We start from the raw sequence: 21851 nt of genomic DNA on the forward strand, positions 1-21851 counted from the left end.
TAACTCAAGCTCCCCGAAAACACAGATTTTTAGCATAAGTACTTTGTGTTTACTTTCTGAGTTTGTATTTGCATTCACGGTGTCACATTTAGAAACTTTTCACTGCTTAAAAACCACATTTGCTATGCCTTCAGTGCAAATGGCCTTCTTACCCTCTCACTGATGATATTGAGAGTTACTTTCTTTTCTCACTTCTTCGCAGAGAGACACACAGAAATGTTTGAGTTCCATTGTCACCAGAAGATACCTGAGATAAATTCTCCCATTTCATTCTTTTCCAAGGCCAAGTGCTCTGGCGTTATCTGACGAGCATCACCTAGGACCAGGGCCTGCAACCAGTGCGGATTTTCTTTACGATTTCCTGTGTATGCTGTTATCTGTGAGTCCACTGCTGTTTTTCGGACTAGCAGCCGGGGCACACGCTGCAGGACCACTCAGACAAGGCTGAAGGGGCCTTTCTAACAACTTTGAAAACGGGCTGCTGTAATTTGCACATTGTGCTGCTGGTTTCCATCAACCTTCCTCCCTCCTGATTCATGTCTTTAAAAACTAGATGGTTACTTGCTCTGAAAGTCTCTGGTTAATAACTGCTATTTTAACTCAAGCCCATTGAGAGCTCAGCAAAAGTCCCTGAACTGAACTGCCTGTTATCCCAGATTTCTATCAGGCAAGGCTGAGAGTTATCATCTAGTTTGAATGGTTTCACAGTGAAGCACACAAGGGAACGTTTTCCCTTTCACTCGCATTGGATTGTTGGTGCCTTTCTCAGTGTGTTTCTGAAAGCCAAACTCTGAATATCAGCAATGTGGGGAACTTTGTGGTTCTCGCATAATGAATAGCCTTGTTCTGCCACCCATTTTTTCAGTCAAGTTTCTCCCTAATTTGATGGCTGTTGCTAGCTTTCCCCTGCTATAGTCATGCTCCTTCTATACCAGTTATATCTACAGCAAGAACAATGCACTCGCATCGCGGGGGAGATGCAAACCCACACACTGGTGCCAGTTTGCTTTTGTTAATGGCACTTTATCTGGAATTATAACCACAACAAATCTAGTTCAGTAAAGGAAAAACTTGCTTCTTTCCTTTTGTATCTTACCCCTTCATGTCTACCTGTCTTGGCCATGAACGCATTTGGATGGCACTCATCACGCTCTTGTGCACACAGGTCCATCCAGCCGAAACTATCTTAACACGTCCTCTGAAGTCTGGGCTGCCTCTTGCTTCTCCCAACACCAGTTTCCAATAGGCGACAGTATTGCCTTTTGCATGGTAGGGGATAAGGCACCTGTAAAAAGCAATATTTTTTTTTCTTAGTGCCATTTTTGTCTTTATCTCAAAATCATAAAACAACAACAGCACCTGGCTGCACAGTCCTTGCACATGAGGCAGCTAAATTCATCAATGGATGCCTGCCTCCTTGTCCTGCACGGGGGCATGCTACCATGCTTTCCTTTACTGTGCCTCATTCACTACTAGTTATTTGTGTTACTTTATTTCCTAATACACTAGCTGAGATTAAAGGTTAATTACGCTTGGCCCTAGACATACACACAGACTAGAGGAGACTGAAAAGACAGAAAATGAGCCAGCGTTTCATAGCACCCAGTAAGTATCTTAACCACCAAATAGTTAATGCACTAATACACTACGGCTACTGAATTTCTACTTAAGATATGATTTGATGATAGCTTTTAAGTAAGTAAAAGAATTCTCTATAGAAAATTTTAAAAGTACCCCAAACCTTATGAAATAATAAGAAATGAGCTGAAAACTGAATATGACAGAGAAAAGACAATAATACTGAAAGCGTTAAATTGCTCTTTTTTGTTTTAAATCTGAAATTAAGTAGATGAGGATAAAAGCATATGGCTAATAGCTTTTTGATTTCAGTACAGTTGTTTCCCGAGCTTCCTACCAGCTAAAGCCTTTTCACCTGCCTATGTGTCCAACCGGAATTTAGAAAATATGCAGCACTAGAGGGCAATATGTGCTAAAACATCGCAGAAGCCAGATGTAGGCAGCCTCTTTGTGCTCACCAGCTCAGAATTTCTACTACAAAAATCATCTTTCTTTACTGTCAGCGTGATGTTAGAGTAGGGGCAAAGGTGCCATTTATATTACAATGGAATGCAAATTATTGACATGGTGTCGTGCCGGCTTAATCTAAACCCAGTGAGAACCCTTTGGCAGTTGCACAGTCCAAAGTGGAGAAGACTGAGACTTTCATAAACTCAGAACTTCCTCCTCCTGTTTTATTTTTCCTCAAGCAAATTTCTGGAAATGAAATGTCTGTGCTGCAGCAGGACCAGAGGGATGACCTGCACTTCCAAAGCATTAATATATACATATATATGTATATATATGTATGCACCTTCATAAATGATTCACAAATGACTTCAAGATACCTTGATTTTGGTGTTTCACTTGTGCTGCCAGGAGGGAACTGTCTCTCCCCACTCCAGAGGTGTTAGGGATTAACCCCTATAGCATAGCACAGGGCTCAGCACTGAACACCTAAAGTCCTTTCTCATCTTGGACAGTGAGGTATCCCACAGCCCTGGGGCAATCGCCTTATCTCCCTGTTTCTGTTTCCAACTGCTTTCATGTTCATTTAGACACTAGGCTTTTTGGGATGGACTGTCTCTTGTATCATGAATTTACAATGACTGGCACAGGTGGAATAACACTCTACTCTTGGACCCCTTGGCACTGTTGTACTAAAGATATCAAATGGAGGAATAGGTGAAATTTTATGAGGCTTTCAAGATCAGATCAATGCAAATTCCACCAAGACCTAGAGCTAAAGAAAAATATTAAGATTCAAATCCACATCCAGATATTCTGACCAAAGTCCCCATTTCTGTGGAGTTTGCCAGCAAAGAAAGGCAGAATACTAAACAGACTTCTGCTTGAAACTAAGCTACTAAAGAAAACAATATTAAGGAAAATAATGTGATTATCTTGTATTGCCTTAGAGTTGATTTATTCCTGATATAAAGCTAAACTTTGCAAAAATATGCACTTTTTTCATGCATTATTCTAGATGGCAGTGTAAATCAACAGTCAGTGCAGCCAGTAAAGTTATTATTGTCAACTCTAAAAATTCTCCATTATAGAAAAGATTCAAAGAATGATTAATATTTCCTATATTCACATGTGTCATGCTTCTCCAGAAGTCAAACACATAGAGTTTTTGAAAGTCAAAATAAAAACACTGGATGGTTTAAAGAAGTCCAAAACTCTGGTGATTGAGACTAATCTCTGTTGCAAAGACTTTTATCCAAGGCTTTGTGCCAACTAAAAATGGTGGAGAGTATCACATTCCTGACATTGGGGATGAGAGGGTGGCTGTGCTGGAGCACCACGGTCTGTGCGGTCAAGCAGCAGGTCAGAAACCAAGCACAGTCCCCCTTGGCACAGTGCATCCCCGTGCATACTGCCTCCCTGCAGCCCTTCCAATGTCATACAGAAGAAAATGGGACATTTTTTATACTGAGAAGTCATTCACTTGATTAAGGCAAATTGTATTTGCATTCCACCGAGGAATGTTTTAATACCAAATTCTTCACGTGAGAGAAGTCCTACTCATGCATCATTCCTTTGGGAGGGAAAGCAGAATTAACCATGAATTGACCAATTCCTGCCAGAGAAGGAATTGCAATCCTGCTCTAGTTGCCCGCATTAGCGCTGCCAGGTAGCACTGCTGCTGCTGACAGAGACATGCATGCACATGCACACCCACAAGCAGCTTATTCTTGTGTCAATTGACTCCCCTTTAAGTGCTGCCTAGTTACCATCACATAAAAGACATCTCCTTTATCCCTCCCCTCCAATCTGGCTGACTATTAGCACCAAGGCAGACTGAATCCCCACAGACCTGGGGGAGCCAAGCAGGAGGAGCAGAGAACTGGAGTTGCTTTGTTTGTGCTGACTTGGGTAAGCAAAATATTTCCTAAATAACTGTTTGCTTTTCCTGTCTGTTCTGTACAATAAAGCAGGTGAGCACTAAGTTGGATTCTGGCTAACCTGTTTTTAAAATGAACTCCATCCTTTAGCAGGAAAACACAGGAGTACCTCTTTGCATAGACTGTTAGTCTAATATTTTACTGCATTCGTATGTTATATTTAGCAACTTCATATAAAGCTGAGTTATGATATTTTACTTCAAAACTATTTTAAGGAATGTGAAATATTTATATTGAAAAATGTGATTCTGCAAGTGTTCATCAAGGACTCCTAAGTTAATACACTGCTTTTGAATCAATGGAGTAGTGGGATGAATACAAAATGTTTAATGTACATTTGTTTCTAATGGCAATCTCATGTCTTCAGTTTCTTGTTTGGTTGTCCCTGAACACATAGAGTGGCCTGTCAGTTAATTCAGTCACATGCAGAATGCTTGTTTTGGTGTATTTTTTTTTAAAAAAAGTCCCTTTGACTTTGTATTCTCCTCCTTTTTTAATCTAAACTTCTTCCTAATTCTAAAAGCAAAATCATGAAAGAAGCAGGCATATTCCCCCTCCGCATGTAACTTTGTCACAAGATTATTAATCATGTCTTACAATAATTTTGCTAATGCAGTATATCCATTCAGAAGCAGAATGTCTGTCTGCAGATGGATCTGTTACTATGAGATATGAAAGCTGAACAAATTTCTTCAGGAAATATTTAAGCAAGGTCATAATAACACTCATTGCATTCTAAGCAATGATGTGTCATTTGCTGGATCAGAGAGACTACAGCAGCAGTCATGTTTATTGACTTAGTCTCTAGAAGAGCCCAAAGGTTAAACATAAATATTGAAACCACTTTCAGCATATACTTGTCAGATTAAGTCCTGTTACTGCTTAATTTGTTATGAGGGGGCTGGCATGCTAAACAAATTAAAGCAATACTTTATACTTTTCTTTTTCTCTTTTATCTCCAAAAGTCTTCATATGCATTAATTGATAAGCATTTCCATTTTATTATGCAATCTGTTATTATGCACTATTGTTCTTGCACTGGTAAGAGGAGAACAAATAAATAGGTAAACATAGACCCATCTCTCACATTAGGAGTTTATAATAATGTGTTTTTCAATTGTGTGTCAGATGTGCTCTACCTCATTCCCTGTGTGTGCATTGCACTGCTGTGACAGAAAAGCTGCCCCCGAGACCAGGGACAATGCACATGCGACTGGGGCATCAGGATGGAGCCAACAAATGATGGAAGTGCACAGACGGACACATCATATGGCAGGAGAACCTGCCAGCCCAAGTACAAAGTCTGTTTGCCCAACTTTCATTATGATGTTTTCTATTCATGTGAAAAGTAAAGCTTCTTCAACTAAGCAAATAGACATACTAAGTTCTGTTCATCCACATACCGTCTACTAGCATTCAGAAAGGTCAGGGCATTGTCGGACAAATTCGAAGCCTGAATAAATAAATAAACAAATTTGTCAGACACTGCATTCTCCAGAACTGCTGCAAAGTGCAACAAGTGGTTTAAACAGATGAGTAAAAAAGTAAAGGAGAAGTTCACAGAGCATACATTAGCAAAATCACACATCCCAGAATCCAGTAATCATGGCTGGTTTTTGATGCTTCTTCATTACAAAGCCCTAGTGCAAATAATTTTTTCTGTATAGAAAGGGGTAAAAATATTTAGAGAAATGTGATCCAAGGTGAGAAAGGAGGAAGGTAGGCAAGTATGTATCATCTGAGTACATATACAGCTTTTACATTTTAGGCAATTCAAATATTTCATTATTTTGCTCTCAAAATAGCACCACTTATTCCCATTTCTTACAGAAAGGCAGGCTGAGACAGGAAATGACTTGTTCATGATGATACAGAAAAATTGAGAATGCAGGAAATCAAATACACGTGTATGGAGTCACAGCGATTCATCTGTCCTTTCCTCCAGATATTAGCAAAAACATAATGCCATATACATAAAGTAACAGACGGAGAAACTATAAAATGAACAGATGATTCATAGGAGACTAAAGAAAACACACAACTATCTTCTGTTTAGAAGTAAAATCCGTTAAAAAAAAACTTGTTGAATTTGTAAGGTATTAAATGTGAAAATACTAAGAGAATCAAGCTTAAATTAGCAAATCTTGGGCAAATTTTACACTTGTGTGTAAGTGGCCCAAAGTAATTGAACATGCTTTACATAGATCCTGGTTTAATCTGCTGATATAGTCCATGGGGGCAGGCTAGGGAGGACTGCAGATGGCACGTGGTGGGAGCAACTCACGTGACACCATTGCTTCATTTTCAGTAGGGTTCAGGAAAGACGGCTGGGTGGTGCATTGAGCCCCAGTGCTCTGCCAGAGGTGGCAACATCTGGCTTCACTTTCATCTTCTACCTGTGTATAATTAATTCGTGAAGTTTCAGTTCTGTAGAGATTTGAATGGGTGGCACAGAGGGATGACTTGGAATGAAAATTTAGTTTTTCTACTCAAAATATGGGCAGAAAGAGGTTTCTATTACTTGATCAGCATTTTTGTGACAATCGTTTGATCTTCACTGATTTTAAACAGCAAGATATAGCTGATTTTTATGAAGATTTGTATTTCTAGGAGTTCCACATGCATCAGAATCCAGAAAGTAAATAAAGGCTAAGTGTGCACTGGCCTTTAGTGATTTTCTAGACTGAGGGCTTCAGCTGTTTGCAGTTGAGTCAATTTTGCTTTCAGTAATGTTAAATTAACCTTTAAAAAATTGTGTCAAGGATCTCAAAATCCTCAAACCATGTTAATTAAGGAGATAAACTAGGTTCAGGAAGAATTCAATATCTAAGCTGCCTGTCTTGAAATCAGATCTTTCAGCTTTTTGTCTGCTTTCATACTTTGCCTTTTCCAAACATATTGTTTTTACACAAAAGATTCAATTTTGTCTTTCAAAGATTCAGCTGCAGGCTTTTGGAGAATGGCATTCTTGCTCCTGAGAAGGGAGATATCGCATTTGCTGACGGCACTGCTGCCAGCATCCAATCCACTTCTGTCAGTGCATATTTTCAGTGCATTTCTTTTGTATCCTGATAGTGTGACAAGCTCCACCAGTTGTTATTTTTTGATAAAGTTTCTCATCTATGGACTTCATTGTTCACCTTCCAGTGTATTTCCAGTTTTGTAATGTTAGACCTGATCTTATTAAGAATACTTAGCTGTTTGTACATTTCACATCTTCCAAACCTTATGTAAGCTCTAATTAATTCTCACATCACTCCGGTGAGCTCACACAAGTGATGATAGCATTACTTTTTGCATTACAGTAGCGCTGTGCAGTCTGCACTTTACAGAGATTAGAGGTGGGACAGGAAGTGGGGAGGGACCGGGCTTGACTAAGGTCAAAGAGCCCTTTTTGGCAGCGCTTGGCGGGAGCCCAGGTTTCTGGAGTTCCAGTTCAGTGAACTTGTGAATTTAAGAGAGAGTCAATTCCACGTCAATATTTTGAAATGTGGATGGCAGAAGACTTAGCACCCAGATCAGGTGCTTACATTTCAAATGTGCTGAGCACCTAGAAGTCCCACTGAAGTGTTTAGTAACAAATCAGATTTTGTACAATTCAATACTTAATTGTAGATAATAAGTGCTCAGCGACCATCCAGCAGAGCAGGGATTTGACTCCCGAAGCTGCACGTTCCTGATTTTGTGGCCTGACCATTGTGTCACCACAGACCAAGGCTGGATTATTCAGTCTGGTAAAAATCTAACCAGATTCCTCTTTGCATTTTGCCTCCACAAGCCCTTTAATTTGGACAGGCTTTACCAAGATGAGCAGCTGCTGCTCTCGCCATCCTTTCCTGCATGGAGCCAGAGAGGGGTGGCTCTCACTGGGGCTGGCACTACAACACCTGCACCCCTGTGCTACGTCATGGGCCACGTTATAGACAGCCCTGGGATTTCACAGCCTTGTGACTCCCTGCAAGAAAAAGGCAACAGGAAGCTGATGGCTCAGATGCAAAAGTAATCTGTCAATTATCAAAAATTAAATAAGACAGCAACATAAACTATATAAGACAGATCCAAAAATGTTTTATGTTGATTTCCCTTGTGCAGTCATGAGCTCCTTAAAATATTTAACATTCGAGTAATAAAGCAGTTCAAGTATAATCCATCTGCCTCCCTAGTTGTACCTAACTTTTTAATCCATTAAGTCATACATACTTTAGTTAAAATTAGCAACCGCCCAGCTTGTTTTTTTACCGCTAAATATAAAGCACAATATAAACATTTGTAATTGCCAACATGCATAAATGAATATACCCACAAGATAATACTACCATATGGTCACTGGTTGCCTGTTCAGCTGATCTAATATTAAACTGTATTGACATGGGGACATAATCACAGTGACATGGCTAGCGCTAACAGTTGTAAGTGGCAAAATAAGTACAAAAATTCATATACTTCGTATTTCAAAGCTGTTGAAAATCCTCTGACCAAGCAAACAGCATTCATGACACCTTGAATCCAATTAGCCACTAGCTACTTCTGTTCTTCATGTGAGTACCTGGCACATCAATCCTTTCTCTCCTGCTCTTCGTGACAGAATTCCCTGCTTCCACTCTGGAGAAGATGGGCCGCAAGGAAGAAGACGACAGCAGCTCCTGGAAGAAACAGACAAGCAATATCCGAAAAAACTTCATTTTCATGGAGGCACTGGGATCGTAAGTACCAGAGCTACTCTCCAAACAGAGCCTGCATCTAGACACTATGCTTCCCAACCCAGCACAGCTTGCTGGTATTTGCCAGTGTCACAAGAAAACATCTGCAAAATGCAACAATCACTAGATAGGAGGTGGGCGTTACATTACAGACGCACATTTTTTACTTGCATTCTGATTCATGGTTCATACCTGCCAAGCAGTGCTGAGAACAGCCCGCCTTCACCATTCAGCCCTGCAGTACTGCTCTAGACGATCCCTTCTCTTTCCTCTTTCCCCGCTAAGCCTGCATTGCAGCATATTCAAGTTTTTGCTCTTTTCCCTCTGAACACACTGGTCTTCCACTGCTGCAAGGTTAAGCAAGGTCAAAGGATGGCTCTACAACAGCCATAATAACACGTCATACATTTAAGCTCATATTCCCAAACTCAGTTTAGGAATGAACTAAGAACAGGGATGCCCAAGTTGTATGCTACTCCGCTGCGAGTTAACTGCTTAATCTGCCTGTTTGTATAAACAAAACAACAAAACATTTCCAAGGTGGTGGAAGAGGAATTGAATTACCTCTAAATAGGAAATTTGATCACATCCAAACTTTCTGTGACTTTAGAATTCATAGAAAAGCTTCCAAAAGAACATTTTTCTAGAGTTCGGCTATGTTTTAAATTATGATGTTCCTAGTCTGCCTCAGAAATTAGTTACATTATCCAATAACATTCTTCTGAAGGAATGAGGTTAGAAAATGTTTTGTTCTCTCCTGGCCAACTTGTTGATTCATGAGTTTTTAATAAGGGGTATAATTATTATAAACTGTTTGGGACTGAAATGCAGAACAGATGCCCTAGCATCTGATTTGTAGGTTGTTAATTTCCTACTGTTACATTAGCAGGAAAAGTTAGTATTAGAAAAAAAAGATTCTTTCCACATGCACTGCTTCAGCTACTTGAAGAAAATAAATGAAGATCTGGGAGCTAAAACTACCTAGAAATTTATTGATTAGTTTTCTAGGAAGCTCAAGAATTCTGAAATTCCCATAGCTGTTTTGAGAGGCATTTCAGGAACATAAGCAATGCTGTATGGGCTCAGACCACCAGCCAACACTGACCAGTACCCTGTCTCAGACAGGGGCAGTAGGAGATGCTAGTTAGAGACCACTTGGAAGCCTGGCCACTTCCATGGTTCTTGCCCCTCGTTTTCCCCCAGCATCAACAACTGTTGGACTAGAGATCTCAAAGAGGACATCCCTGCTTGCTCCTTGAGACTTCTCATGAACTTGAAAGGCATTTCCATGAAACAGTCTTCTGAATTAAACAAAAAAATGTGTAAAATGAGGAAAAGGCTCCAACACCTACTGCTTTTGGAACCAAAAAAGAGAGAATACCATTGCATATAAATTACTGAGTGAAACAGATTCTAAATCCACCTCTTGGAATGCCTTCCCAAAAATTCATGCCTTTTTTTTTTTTTTTCGGTAAGGATCCCTCAAGCTTGCTAGGAACTAGTCCTTTTCCTCTTTTCTCCTACCAGCAAAACTGGAGATTGTGTCAGACTGCTTTGCTTGCAGAACCTAATTCTTCATAACCCTGTCTTTTACATGGTTTCAGCTGTACTCAGGTAGCCCCTTATAGGAAGGAGGGAAGCAAGTGGGATAAGGAGGTGCCTTATACTCATACCCTCCCTTTGCATCATAACTGGCTGCCACTAGCTAACAGAAACATGAGCCAACAGCCGCATGTGAGATGGATACAGCTCTGTGCTTAGCCAAACCTACCTGCAGAATATGCTGGATTCTTCACTTATATATATATAATCTTCAGATTATAGGAGGTATAGATTTTCTGCCCTTGTTTATTGGTTCTATTTGCACAACAGCATCCCAACTGAGACATGTGCCTGTTGTGCCTACCTCACCTTCCTTGCTCTGCCCTCTATTTCCGTTCAAGGCTCTCAAACCCAGCAGCATGTTCCATTTAACTACCATCAATTAATCTGTTGCTCATTTAATGAGGATTATCTAGGACTGACCTGGCAAAGCATGCATTGTCACTATCCCAAGACATGTGCCAAAGAAAATCCTTTAACAGGATTGTAAGCTTTAGGGATGTTATAAATATCCACTCTTCATTGTACAGAGTTGAGCTTTTATCAGGAATGTACTAGGTACTTGTAACTTTTAAACTAAGAATATACAGGTATAAGCAGGCTCAGCAGAAAAGAAAAGATATTAGATGCCAAATGAAAATATTAAGCAGTAGGCTGAGATTCTCCAGTTGTTTTGCACTTCAGATCTATAGAACTTTGATTAATGTACCCAAACTGCAATATAATTGGGCCTTCCTCACCAAAATTTGGTTATCTCAACCCTCCCAGGAATGCTGAACAGGGAAAATGAAGGACAACTTTAAGACAGCAAGGGCCTGTGAGGAGGTATGATATATATTAAGAAAGAATTCGATCAAGTCAGAATGGAGGCTACTGATCTCTCCACAGGGTTATTAACAGTAACGAGCACTCAAACTTCAGCTTGTGGCATTAGGGAGATGGTTTTTAATACACCTCCTCAGCTGGACTTGCCCTCAGCCTGGGAACCACCCTCTCAGTCCCAAAGAATTAAAGTGCAAAGGTTCCTTGAAAGGCAGTAAGCTGAGAAACCTTGGATCATGCCTCCTCCTCCTGCACTGATTGCTGGAGCGTATGCCAACAAACATATTTGCCATCTACTTTCCCTGAGGTGTGCTCTGTCTGGTAAGAGCGGAGTTAACTCATAGCCTGGCATATACAGGAGAAAAATGCTTGGCTGTCTTTACAGATATGTAGCTGTCCTGAAGAATGTGGTTTAATTTCATTACAAGGATCTTTTTTGTTAACTCCCTCAACACAACTTCATGATAAACTATGCAAATATAACCTTTTCTTTGTGTATAGAGAAAATGAGATTTTTCTATGTATTGAATAATTCTTGCACTGAATATCCCAAGTTTGGGGCTGCTAGAAACGTCATCCTAGCTTTACAGTTAGCATCCACTTAGAGTTGAATTATTTCCTTTTCCTTTTTTTTTTTTTTTTGGGGGGGGGGGGGGGCTTTTTTCCTTCCTCTAAGTTTTTTTCTAGTTCACAACAGCATCATCTGTCAAAATGCACTTACTTTTCTTCTCTGCAGAGGTGCCTTTTCAGAAGTTTTCCTAGTGAAACAAAGAAGCACTGGCAAGCTCTTTGCTCTGAAATGCATCAAGAAGTCTCCCCTCACTAGAGATAGCAGTTTGGAGAATGAAATAGCAGTATTGAAAAAGTGAGTATATACATATTTTTAATGTAAAGTAGAACAAACATCCTTTCCCAAGACATGTGGTGCTGGAGACTTACAAGAATTGACATGAGGAATAAATGGCATTTGCTCCTGCTCCTATTGCACAAAATTGTGTTACGTTAACAATTGGAACAGTGAGAATACAATAAAATAAAAATAATTTATTTTTCAAGAATATGTGAGTACTATGGCAAATGAGTAGACTATTAAGGTTTCTTCTCTTATTCCCCTGCTGTGTCTGTAACCCCAACACAGCCATACTGCCCCAGATCTGAGAAAATGAATACATTAAACAGAACAGCACACAGGAAAGGGAAAGTTAGAGTTAATGCTTTTTCAGTCCTAATAATACACACGATGCAAAGGAGGAAGCTGCTTAAAAATGAAGAGCCTAGTCCTTTATTGTTGATGCCTGGAGAAAGGATGCTACCACACAGGGCAAGGGAGGATGGCCACAGAGTAGCTCAGTGAACTTTCATGATTAAAGCAAGAAGATTATGGGACTTTCAACTTGAAAAACACTTTTGTCCCTGTCAGATACGTTTGTGACCCATGTTTATTTTTGTAGAATAAAGCACGAAAACATTGTAACTCTGGAAGATATTTATGAGAGCACAACCCACTTCTACCTGGTCATGCAGCTGTAAGTATTAGCAAAGTCATGTCTTTCTAGGCCACAGAGAAAGAACAGTGGTGGGACCAGGGTTATGCATCCTCGGTCAGGACCTATGCACAGGATTTGGTCACAATTAAAAGTCGCATGCACAAACATTCCTCACTAATGAAGTAAGAGCTATATGGCTTGAACTAACATGGACACTTCTTGTACTGTTTCAGCCTATGTTCATCTTAGCAGTAAATTTCTAAGGCCAGATTAGGATCTATTTATGCAGATTAATTCATCACAGTTTAGCAGGACAGAGACAGAGTCATTTCTAATTAAAGCTGTGCCATGTAGGGTTTCTGAAAATGAAAGCAGGCAATGCGTCAGCTGCAAAGAAAGCAGCTTGCTGCGGGCATCAGCTTCAGGCAGCCTGGTTGCTACTGCTAACTTGCAAATTTACCTAAAGGAAGAAGTTGCACAGATATACATCAGGCTGCATATCAGGCTGTGTAATGCACACTGGGACAATTCTGTGCACCTTTCCGAAAGCCCACGGCTCAGACATGCGGGCAGTTGCATGACAACCTTACCTGAATTCACTAGCTTTGCCAGGAGTGCTTACTGGCACTCTAAAACTGTACTTAAGAGTGAGCCTCCCAGAGTATGGCTACCATAGGAATAGTTGTGCTGTAGATGGAGTTGTAAAAGGGCTGGAAAACTGGCTTGTCTCAAACATGAAAGCACAGTTAGATTTGTTTAATGCTCAGCCTTTTCCTTTCTGAAATATCATTTCAACAGGGTATCTGGTGGAGAGTTATTTGACCGAATTTTGGAAAGAGGAGTTTACACCGAAAAAGATGCAAGCATGGTAATCCACCAGGTCTTGACAGCTGTGAAGTACCTCCATGAAAATGGAATAGTTCACCGAGACTTAAAGGTGAAATACGTTCCTTAGAAATAACAACGCCTTATAGATTGATGTATCTGCAGACTTTTCTAAAGCACATAGTGTAATCCGACAAACCCTCAGATCAAGGTTTCACCTCAAGCTTTTCACACCAAAAACAGAAGCAGGCACCATGTGAAATAGCACGGTGATTTTGTTAGCAGCACCAGACTGCACCAAGATACTCCTTTCACTGCCATTTGCCCAGCATGCTACCCTGACTCCTGAACCCCCAGAAGTCAGGAATAAGCCCATGCTCTGTCCCATGATCTTCCATTGTTTCTTTTCATGTTTTTAGTTCAAAATTCAAATCCTGACCACTTTGCGTTCACAGCCTGAAAATCTTCTTTACCTTACTCCTGAAGAGAACTCCAAAATTATGATCACAGACTTTGGCTTGTCTAAAATGGAACAGAACGGCATCATGTCCACTGCCTGTGGGACTCCAGGATACGTTGGTAGGCCAAGGATCAGAAATGGGTTTTCACTGGTGGTCTGTCTGGAAAAAAGATTACACATTTACAGTATGCTGCCTAGCACAAAAGACAAAAATACATAATCACATTAACAACATGCTAGTAACAGATACACCCTGTATGTGGACTACAAACACTGGATTACAGTGTAAAGACTGTAAAATCACAAAATATTTGAAAATGCAAAGAAAAGGATAATTTTAAGAGCAGTACATTTCACTTAGTCATGTATTCATTGAAAAATTACAAAAAAAATTTTAGCACAACGGGCTTTGTTTAATGTCAACCAGAAGGCATTAGCTTGATCCACAGATTACTGGTTGAAACCTTAGGATGTGGGCAGAAATTCTTAGTGGGTCCTCCTATGGCAGTAGTGCTTCGCTACCACAAAACCCAGTGTCTTAAAAGTCAGTACAAAAAGGACAGATCAGTCTCACTAGTAAATAGAGCTTTTACTGGATGGTTCTCCTGCACTGGCATCTTAGAAGCCAGGCATACCAGAAACCACCTTTTCCCCCAATATTGCATCATTTAATATCGCTTGTTCTCTTGATTTGTTTTTGCTTTTCTGCAGCCCCAGAAGTCCTCACCCAGAAGCCATACAGCAAAGCCGTAGATTGCTGGTCTATTGGAGTCATTACCTATATCCTGTGAGTAAAAGCAAGCAGCATCCCACTTATTTTCCCAGGAGTCTCTCACCTTGTATACAGCTTCACACACCTCTGCAGAGTGGAAGTGTGCTGATCCTGGACCTCCCATTTTTATGGGAGGTGCTGATCCTGGACCTCCCATTTTTATGCCCACAGTAGCATTATATTCTTCCTTTGCATTGATTCACTTTGCAGATCATAGAAAGCAAAGGGATGTGGGGAATTAAGTGTCAGGGAGGAGATGAAAGGAATCACATTTTCTCTACTATATGCTTTATCCTATGTTTTGTTTTTTTGGTTGCCTACAAACAGCATTCAGTCTTCCTCGGTACCTTTTGTTTCATTTCCTCCCACACTACGCAGCTATGTACCAGCTGTGGCTTTGTCCTTTTGCTGCTGCAGCTAAGTTTTTAACTCTTTTCTGCAGTATTACAAATGCACTTAGATGTGAGGGACAGATGGATCTATAGAGAAGTCTTTTCTATTCTTCATCCAATAGTGTTGCACGAGCAAACAGCAACCAAGCAGAGCTGAAGAAGAGTATGTGCATACTGAGGCACTGAAGGATCACTTTCTTTTTTGGTTTGTTCCAGGCTGTGTGGGTATCCTCCTTTCTATGAAGAAACTGAATCTAAACTGTTCGAAAAGATTAAGGAAGGCTACTATGAGTTTGAATCTCCATTTTGGGATGATATCTCTGAGTCAGGTAAAGCTCAGTCATTGGAAAGTACTTTGCTCTCTCTCATAAACGCAGTATCTGCAATCCAGAGTCCTCTTAATCACGGGTGATCCCAAGACAGACAACACTGCATAAGAAATGAAGCTGCCACGCTCCAGTATCTCCCAAGCACCCTTCCCGCACACTAGCAGGGACGGCAATAGCAGGAAGCGTTGCACATGTAAACTGAGTTACACTAACTGAATGCAAACCCCCAGCCATGGGATCCGGCTGCAGAGGCTCCCAGCACCATCATAAGGGAGGCAATGATACCAAAGCAAGCTGCACTGGCAGTTTTGGGTTTACTGAAACCAGCATCTTAGCAGCATTTTTTCAACATCCTCCTTCCATACATACAAAAAAATGCTGGCAGATTTGTTTGGATATAATAAGAAGCAACATTACCCTCCCTACAAAGAAAAAGATTGGGAGAGATGCAAGTCTTCTTTAAGCCAAATTTTAAAGGAAGTAGGATAGGACAAGTCTGCTCAGTTTAGACTTTATTATGCTTTCCATTGGCAGTGAACAATTCTGCTCAAATCACATAACCTAAGCACAAAATTTGGAAAATCTCTAGCTAGTTTTTTTTATAAGGAACACTTCACTATAAATATATCCATCCAATGATGTAATAACATAGTATTAACACCTCCTTCTTGGGGTTGACCTTTGCAATGTTTATCTACTAGTCTGCCATGTCCTACTGGAATCATATCTTGGAACAACAATAAAATAACCTTTTCTTTCTGCTTCTCCTCCTTCTCTCCCAAATAGCCAAGGATTTCATCAGACATTTGCTGGAGAAAAATCCAAACACAAGGTTTACCTGTGAAGAAGCCCTGAGGCACCCATGGTGAGAGGAACATGGCCCCTGGAGTTAATGTTGCCAACTGGAGGCAAAGGGGATTTACCAGCCTCCACGTTTAGATCCACGTGCTTAGTTGTAGCTGAGAGCAGAGGTCTCCTCCTGATCCCCATTATTAACATCACTAGCTGATTTGCAGTGGCCCTGTGTGTTTCTTTTTTATGTGTGAAGAAAGAAAATGATGAATAATTAAAGATGCAATTTGTGTAATATTTGCCTCCATAAATAGAGGCAAAGAAGAAATCCCATTCTGAGCTTTTCCAAGCTTTGAACTGTGTGTTTGTATTACATTTTGTTGCTGTTTTTCCTTTGGGTTTAATTATTGCTGATTGAATATACAAAGCAGTTAGTTAGTTGCCTCCAGAATGTGGAATGTCTTACAAATGCCATCTGCCTACGAGCCCATTTTCTTCTCTCCCCATCTGCAGGATTAATGGAAATACAGCCCTTCACCGTGACATATACCCATCTGTCAGCGCTCAGATTCAGAAAAACTTTGCAAAGAGCAAATGGAGGGTAAGTTGTTTGCTGTTGGGAAGCCTAGAGCCACCTCAGAAACAAATGCCTGTTGCTGCCATCTAACAATAAGCAAGGCTTCAGCTATATAGGTAAGCACCCAAAAGCTGAGTTCCTCCAACAGCCACCTGAAAAGTGTATGTGGTTACTGTTTGTAGTATGCTTGGACCAATATCCCCTGCTGCAATGCATACTGCTATATTTACCACAAACTTTGCAATATAGTACTCCTGCCAACAAGTAAAGGATAGGGGGAAAGGATTATTACCTTTCCACCAGAGGAGTGAAATTAGTGCTGCATAAACAGACCTCTTTGGAAGCTTAATCCAGCTTTTCCTTCTTTCAGCCTTAAACATAAACTGGAATTTCCTCTATGTCAAGCATTCTTGTAGGAATTTAGGTGGAGAGAGAAATGCTGTGGAATCACTTCTTTCATGGTATTTTAGATACTTTCATTCAAAATTCAGCTCTGATGTCTATTTCACACCATGGAGTAGCTTATAGCTGTTCCCTGTGATTTCCTTATCTAGAAGTGGTTGTGATCTTAGAAAGCATCAGCAGTTTGTAGTCAATGGAAACCATGGTGTTTATGTAAGGAATGAGCACATCCCACTTTCTACATATTGTGCAAACAGACAACACAGTGCTAACCAGTACAGCACTATCATCCCTATATGTGAACTATTGCTTAAGAGAAGACGTGCAGTGCCTTCCTCCCATAGCACTCACACAGCTTATCTTCACTATATGCTCACCGCAGGGTTTTTGTCTTCTTTGCCAGCAAGCCTTCAATGCTGCAGCTGTTGTGCACCACATGAAGAAACTCCACATGAATGGTCATGCAGCAGGTGAAAACAACCTCCCTGTTATACAAGTCTCAGAAGCATCCAGACCTAACACACCTAATGTCACTGGCTCAGGAATGCCAAACGAAGACAAGACCATATCATTTGCTCTGGTACCAACACTAGGTTGTCAAAACCTTCCCACACAGCTGGAACAAGACATAGGAACAACAGAGGACAAGCTGCAAAAGCACTCAGTTAATGGATCCCTGTCAGGAGACAGCAGTCCAGTCCTGCCAGAACCTCCAAGCCCACCAAACAGAACTTCTTGTGGCTGCAGCTCAGCCTGTGTGGGGCACGAGAAAACGAAGGCATCGTTTTGCTCTGAGACAGTGCTTCTTAAAAAAGCTGCAAAATCCCAGTAGGTATCCAAGTTGCTAGCTATACCCTCTGACAAAGTATATGTGATGAACCTTTCTGGAAACTGCTGGTTGACACATAAGTTGCCAGCCCCAAGTGGAGGTAGAAAGGGTGAGGAAGAGGGATGGAAGCCAATATTTGGGCTGGCTGGATAGCAGTGGTCAGCCAAATGTCTTTTATGCTCGTGTGAACATGAGGGGAGGCACATTGCCCAGGCTGCACGGAAAAGCTTGCAGTGAGTTGAGGTAACAGGGTTTCAGTTGCCATATTCCACTGACATTAGTGCATGCTTTCCAGAAATTGAAATTGCCTGTGGTCAAAGCTACTGCTGCCAATTACTCAGCTGGTGTTGCCTAACTTGAACCGCCCTTTGTTGCAGTGTTAACTGACACCACAGCTATCCTTCATGTTCAACAGCTGATACTCTTTATATAAAGAATACAACTTTAATGCACCTGAAGAATGATCATAAATATTGCTATTTCTCTCTTTTTTTTCTCTTCCATTTCTTCCATTTCCAACCAGTCCTTTCAACTCAGAAGTTCTTGTCCCAGTGAAAAATGGTAAACACTTTCACTGTGGCACTGGGCAAACTGGAGTTTGTTTGATCATGTGACAAGGAAATCAGGCATCGGGCTCCCCTCATCTTCAATGGTACGTGTGCCACAGTCCAGCCACCAGCTGCTTTACATTAATCCTATTATGGTATCAAAAAGCAAAAGGCACGAAGAGCAAAGTGACTTACAAAATAAATTGACTGAATGTTTTTTTGCAACAGTTTCATCCACTGGGATTAGGGCTTTTCACCTGTCTCAACTGTGGCCATAAGCAAAGGGGATGACCCTAGGCTGCTGGTCCATGGCTGTTTTTGGAGCCTGAACTGCCACTCCCTTTCTCAGATTTGGTCCAGGAAGCACAGTTTAAGTTGTTTTGTTACCAGAGAGCATGGAGATGCTCTTGTCTTGTAGGTGAGCAAGAAATAGCAGAGAAGTACAATCATGAAAGATTCCTCCCTCTCTGACCATAGATCAAATTAATTCTGGACTCGCTGAGTTAACATTCGCAGTGCATTGTATATGAGCAGTAGGACGTATTACTATTAGATTCTGCAAGAAAAATTATTCCTCAAAGATGAACATATGCTAGCTTAGTTCTCCCCAAAAGCTGAATACAGTGAAGTGAGCCACATGCTACAATCTTTTATGACACTCTCTACTGATGAGATTATATGAACAGGATTGTAATATATAAAGGATTAATAGAAGAGACAAATGCAAGTAGGATCTACTATAGACCCCAAATAGGTCAATTCAAATGATCAGTCATATGATAACCCTTTAGAGATAAGGCATATAAAAGGCTGTTTCCTAACCCCCAGTGCTACTGCTTATTAAAATAACACATTTTGAAGGTAGCAGTCTAGTAAAACAAAGTTCAATCCTCGTTTGAAATTCTCTCTTGTAGAAACAGAAGGGCTGTTTTACTCTTTTCTGCACTTCAAAGCCAGACATCAATAGTGCAAGCAAGAAGAAAGGAGGCTATGTCCTGCCAGGAGCAGATGAGCAACAGTTTCTCAGAGAGTGGTGATCGACCAGTGACGGGCTGCACACTTCTTAGTCCTGGGAATCCATCAATGCAGTGACCTCAAAGTGTTTCTGGATCATTAACACTGGGAGATGGCACTTCAGCAAAGGAAAGTCTGAGGCTTCTGCTAGCATCTTCAGTGTATATTGTTCATATAACATTGCTTAATGCTACAAGCTTTTGTTTTCTGTATATGGTGTAGTTGTCCAATGCAGAAGTGCACTGCACAGCATAAATCCTATAAACCAAAGCCATGCAGAGTTTTACTCAGTGGCAGCTCAGCTCTTTTTACAATCTGCACCCTATCACTCCTAGGATTTTGTTTACTTCCAAGCTTCAGCATGCTGAAGTTCTGTGTTAACCAGCTGCCTAGGCTGTGCAGTTTTCACTTAAGCCACAAAAGGAGACAACCTGCTAGCAACCTCCATATGTCTGATAATAATCACAGCAAGGTCTAAATTCCCTGCTTCCAAGTCTGTAATTGTGCAATAAATACTTGCTTAATAAAATCGACTTTTGTTTTGTAAAGTGCCTGTTGGTTATTCATAGAAATTCAATGTGGAAATGGTCTATTAAGTCCCCTCTAAAGCAATCTCCATGCATCTGCAGACCTGTTCCCTCTGGTATTCTGCTGCCAGAGTGTTATGTGGTAAATAAGCAGATTGTGGCAGGAAGTCAAAAAAGAAATTTGACTCTACTTTTGAGTTAGAAGTTTCATTTCTCTTATTTGTATAAATAAAGGTATGATGTATACATATGTCTACATTCTACATTTCTGTGATTTGGTTCTTTGAATGAAGGAGAAAAGTACTGAAGCCACAGCAAGTTTTACGGATAAACCGCAGTGCAGATAAAATGTTTTAAAAGGCCCCACATGAGGGCCTTTAATTTGAACAGTGAAATCCAGCTGCAAGAGCTTGAATTGGCTAAAACAAGAAAAAAAGTCACTTCTTGGTTTATAAACTCTTACAGAAATAGCACTTTTCTAGATGTTTTTATTGGCAATGAAGATTGATTTCTCTCCTCCTTTCCTATGAGGACTAGGTGGCTTCAGCCAGGCCAAACAGCATAAATCCTGTCCAGGGGGTTGCTCCTTTCACTCAGTGCAGCTATTTTCCAAAGGCACAATAATTCAATTTGCTAAAATCAGAGACATTAGGAACATGAAAACTCCATGCAGAACGTGTGAAAAAATACACAAGTCAGTGTCTGAAGAGAAGGAAGACAATGCAACTGTATAGCAAGATAGAGCCTCGACAGTTCGTTTGTCAGCAGCTGTCATAGTATGCGACTCGCTTGTTGATCAGATCCCGAATCCTTTCCACCCGCTCCTCCAGGTCCACCAGTCTCGCTGACTTGGAGATTAAAGCTTTGTTGCTTCCCTGAATTTCTGTCTCTAAAGCTGAGGAGAGAGGGAAGGAAAGGGTTACATGAAGATCACAGTTGGAGGAAAACATGTCCAGTTACCCTTCCCGGCTTTCAGAGGCCACTTGAGTTGGACTGAGCCTCCACCTCCCTCGCAAGGCAGATATTCCTCATGTAGAGGTGAGGGAAAGAAAGCTAGCACTGCCTCCTCCTTCTGCATTTCCGCTTTACCCCTCAGAAAATCTGAACGCAACTGCTCTGAACTGCTTCACAAGCACTGCGAAGCTCCACAGATCAGCCAGATGTGCCAGCTCCCCATGCGCATGTTACGTGCCCACACCGGTCATGGTACAGCCACGAAGCCCATCCTGCCACATGCTGACCATTCTGCAGGAGGGTTGTGCTGCCTGCTGCTCTCTCCCAAATAGCTCTGGCTCCTCCAGATGTCTCTGAAGCAGATGAGTGACTGTATCACTATTTTTCACTGACGTCAGTAGGGCAGCAAGCAGCAAGCTCATAGGTATGCACATTATGCTTTGGAAGTAAAACTGCATGCTGGCCTGCTCAGCAATATCAGGAATCCTTGCTGCATGCAGAAACAGGCATACAAGACTAAGAGCCTGCTGTAAACAACACTGAGCACCATCCTTCCAAGCACCTGGCCTAGAGAAGCTCCTTTGATGTGCCCCAGTGCACACCGCTCATCAATGCCAGCAACGCCAAGGCCCTCATCAATAACCAGCTGGGCTGCGTGCCAGGTGATCATTCACTCTCTGTCCACTTGAAAGGTGGTTCCAGCCTCCCAGTCAGCTAGAACCACGTGCTGGCTGGCCCTCAAGAGTCACCAAACAAAGCCATTAGTTCTGAACACTTAAAACACAAGAGAATGTGAGGATGAAAACCAAGATGCTGCTAAAGGGCCTATCTGCTTTGCAGACACAGGTGTGCCT

The 21851-nt window shown here is 41.1% G+C and overlaps 2 protein-coding genes across 12 annotated transcripts in view; one reads left to right on the forward strand and one right to left on the reverse strand.

Annotated features, from left to right (window-relative positions):
- Positions 1-3678: 3678 nt before the first annotated feature.
- On the forward strand, positions 3679-20064 carry CAMK1G (calcium/calmodulin dependent protein kinase IG). Of its 3 annotated transcripts, XM_068918589.1 has the most exons (14): positions 3679-3936; positions 5094-5266; positions 8551-8668; positions 11826-11954; positions 12541-12615; positions 13375-13513; positions 13857-13980; positions 14573-14648; positions 15242-15354; positions 16141-16219; positions 16660-16747; positions 17529-17953; positions 18478-18606; positions 19417-20064. In XM_068918589.1, the coding sequence occupies exons 3-13, from the start codon at positions 8577-8579 to the stop codon at positions 18566-18568; spliced, it is 1431 nt and encodes a 476-aa protein (XP_068774690.1). In that variant the 5' UTR covers positions 3679-3936; positions 5094-5266; positions 8551-8576; the 3' UTR covers positions 18569-18606; positions 19417-20064. The 3 variants fall into 3 exon arrangements, with proteins under 3 accessions (XP_068774690.1, XP_009670470.2, XP_068774689.1); XM_009672175.2 differs by lacking the exon at positions 5094-5266 and having other exon boundaries at positions 3853-3936; XM_068918588.1 differs by lacking the exon at positions 3679-3936 and having other exon boundaries at positions 5167-5266; positions 17508-17953.
- LAMB3 (laminin subunit beta 3) overlaps positions 19006-21851 on the reverse strand; it is a 79404-nt gene continuing 76558 nt past the window's right edge. For 8 of the 9 annotated variants that reach the window (XM_068918560.1, XM_068918561.1, XM_068918556.1 and 5 more), the window contains one exon: positions 19006-20938. In XM_068918560.1, the coding sequence (XP_068774661.1) occupies positions 20805-20938 (134 nt within the window). In that variant the 3' untranslated portion in view covers positions 19006-20804. The remainder of the gene's footprint in view (positions 20939-21851) is intronic. The other variant, XR_011136234.1, reaches the window with a different exon arrangement.

Source organism: Struthio camelus, chromosome 24 (assembly GCF_040807025.1).
Source record: "Struthio camelus isolate bStrCam1 chromosome 24, bStrCam1.hap1, whole genome shotgun sequence".
NCBI lineage: Eukaryota > Metazoa > Chordata > Aves > Struthioniformes > Struthionidae > Struthio > Struthio camelus.

What these genes read in the sequence shown, in the direction of transcription:
- CAMK1G (XM_068918588.1), top strand. Translation starts at nt 8,577, where the DNA reads ATGGGCCGCAAGGAAGAAGACGACAGCAGCTCCTGGAAGAAACAGACA. An exon ending in TAGTTCACCGAGACTTAAAG is followed by an intron (nt 13,514 to 13,856) that starts GTGAAATACGTT and finishes TTGCGTTCACAG; the next exon opens with CCTGAAAATCTTCTTTACCT. An exon ending in GGATGATATCTCTGAGTCAG is followed by an intron (nt 15,355 to 16,140) that starts GTAAAGCTCAGT and finishes TCTCCCAAATAG; the next exon opens with CCAAGGATTTCATCAGACAT.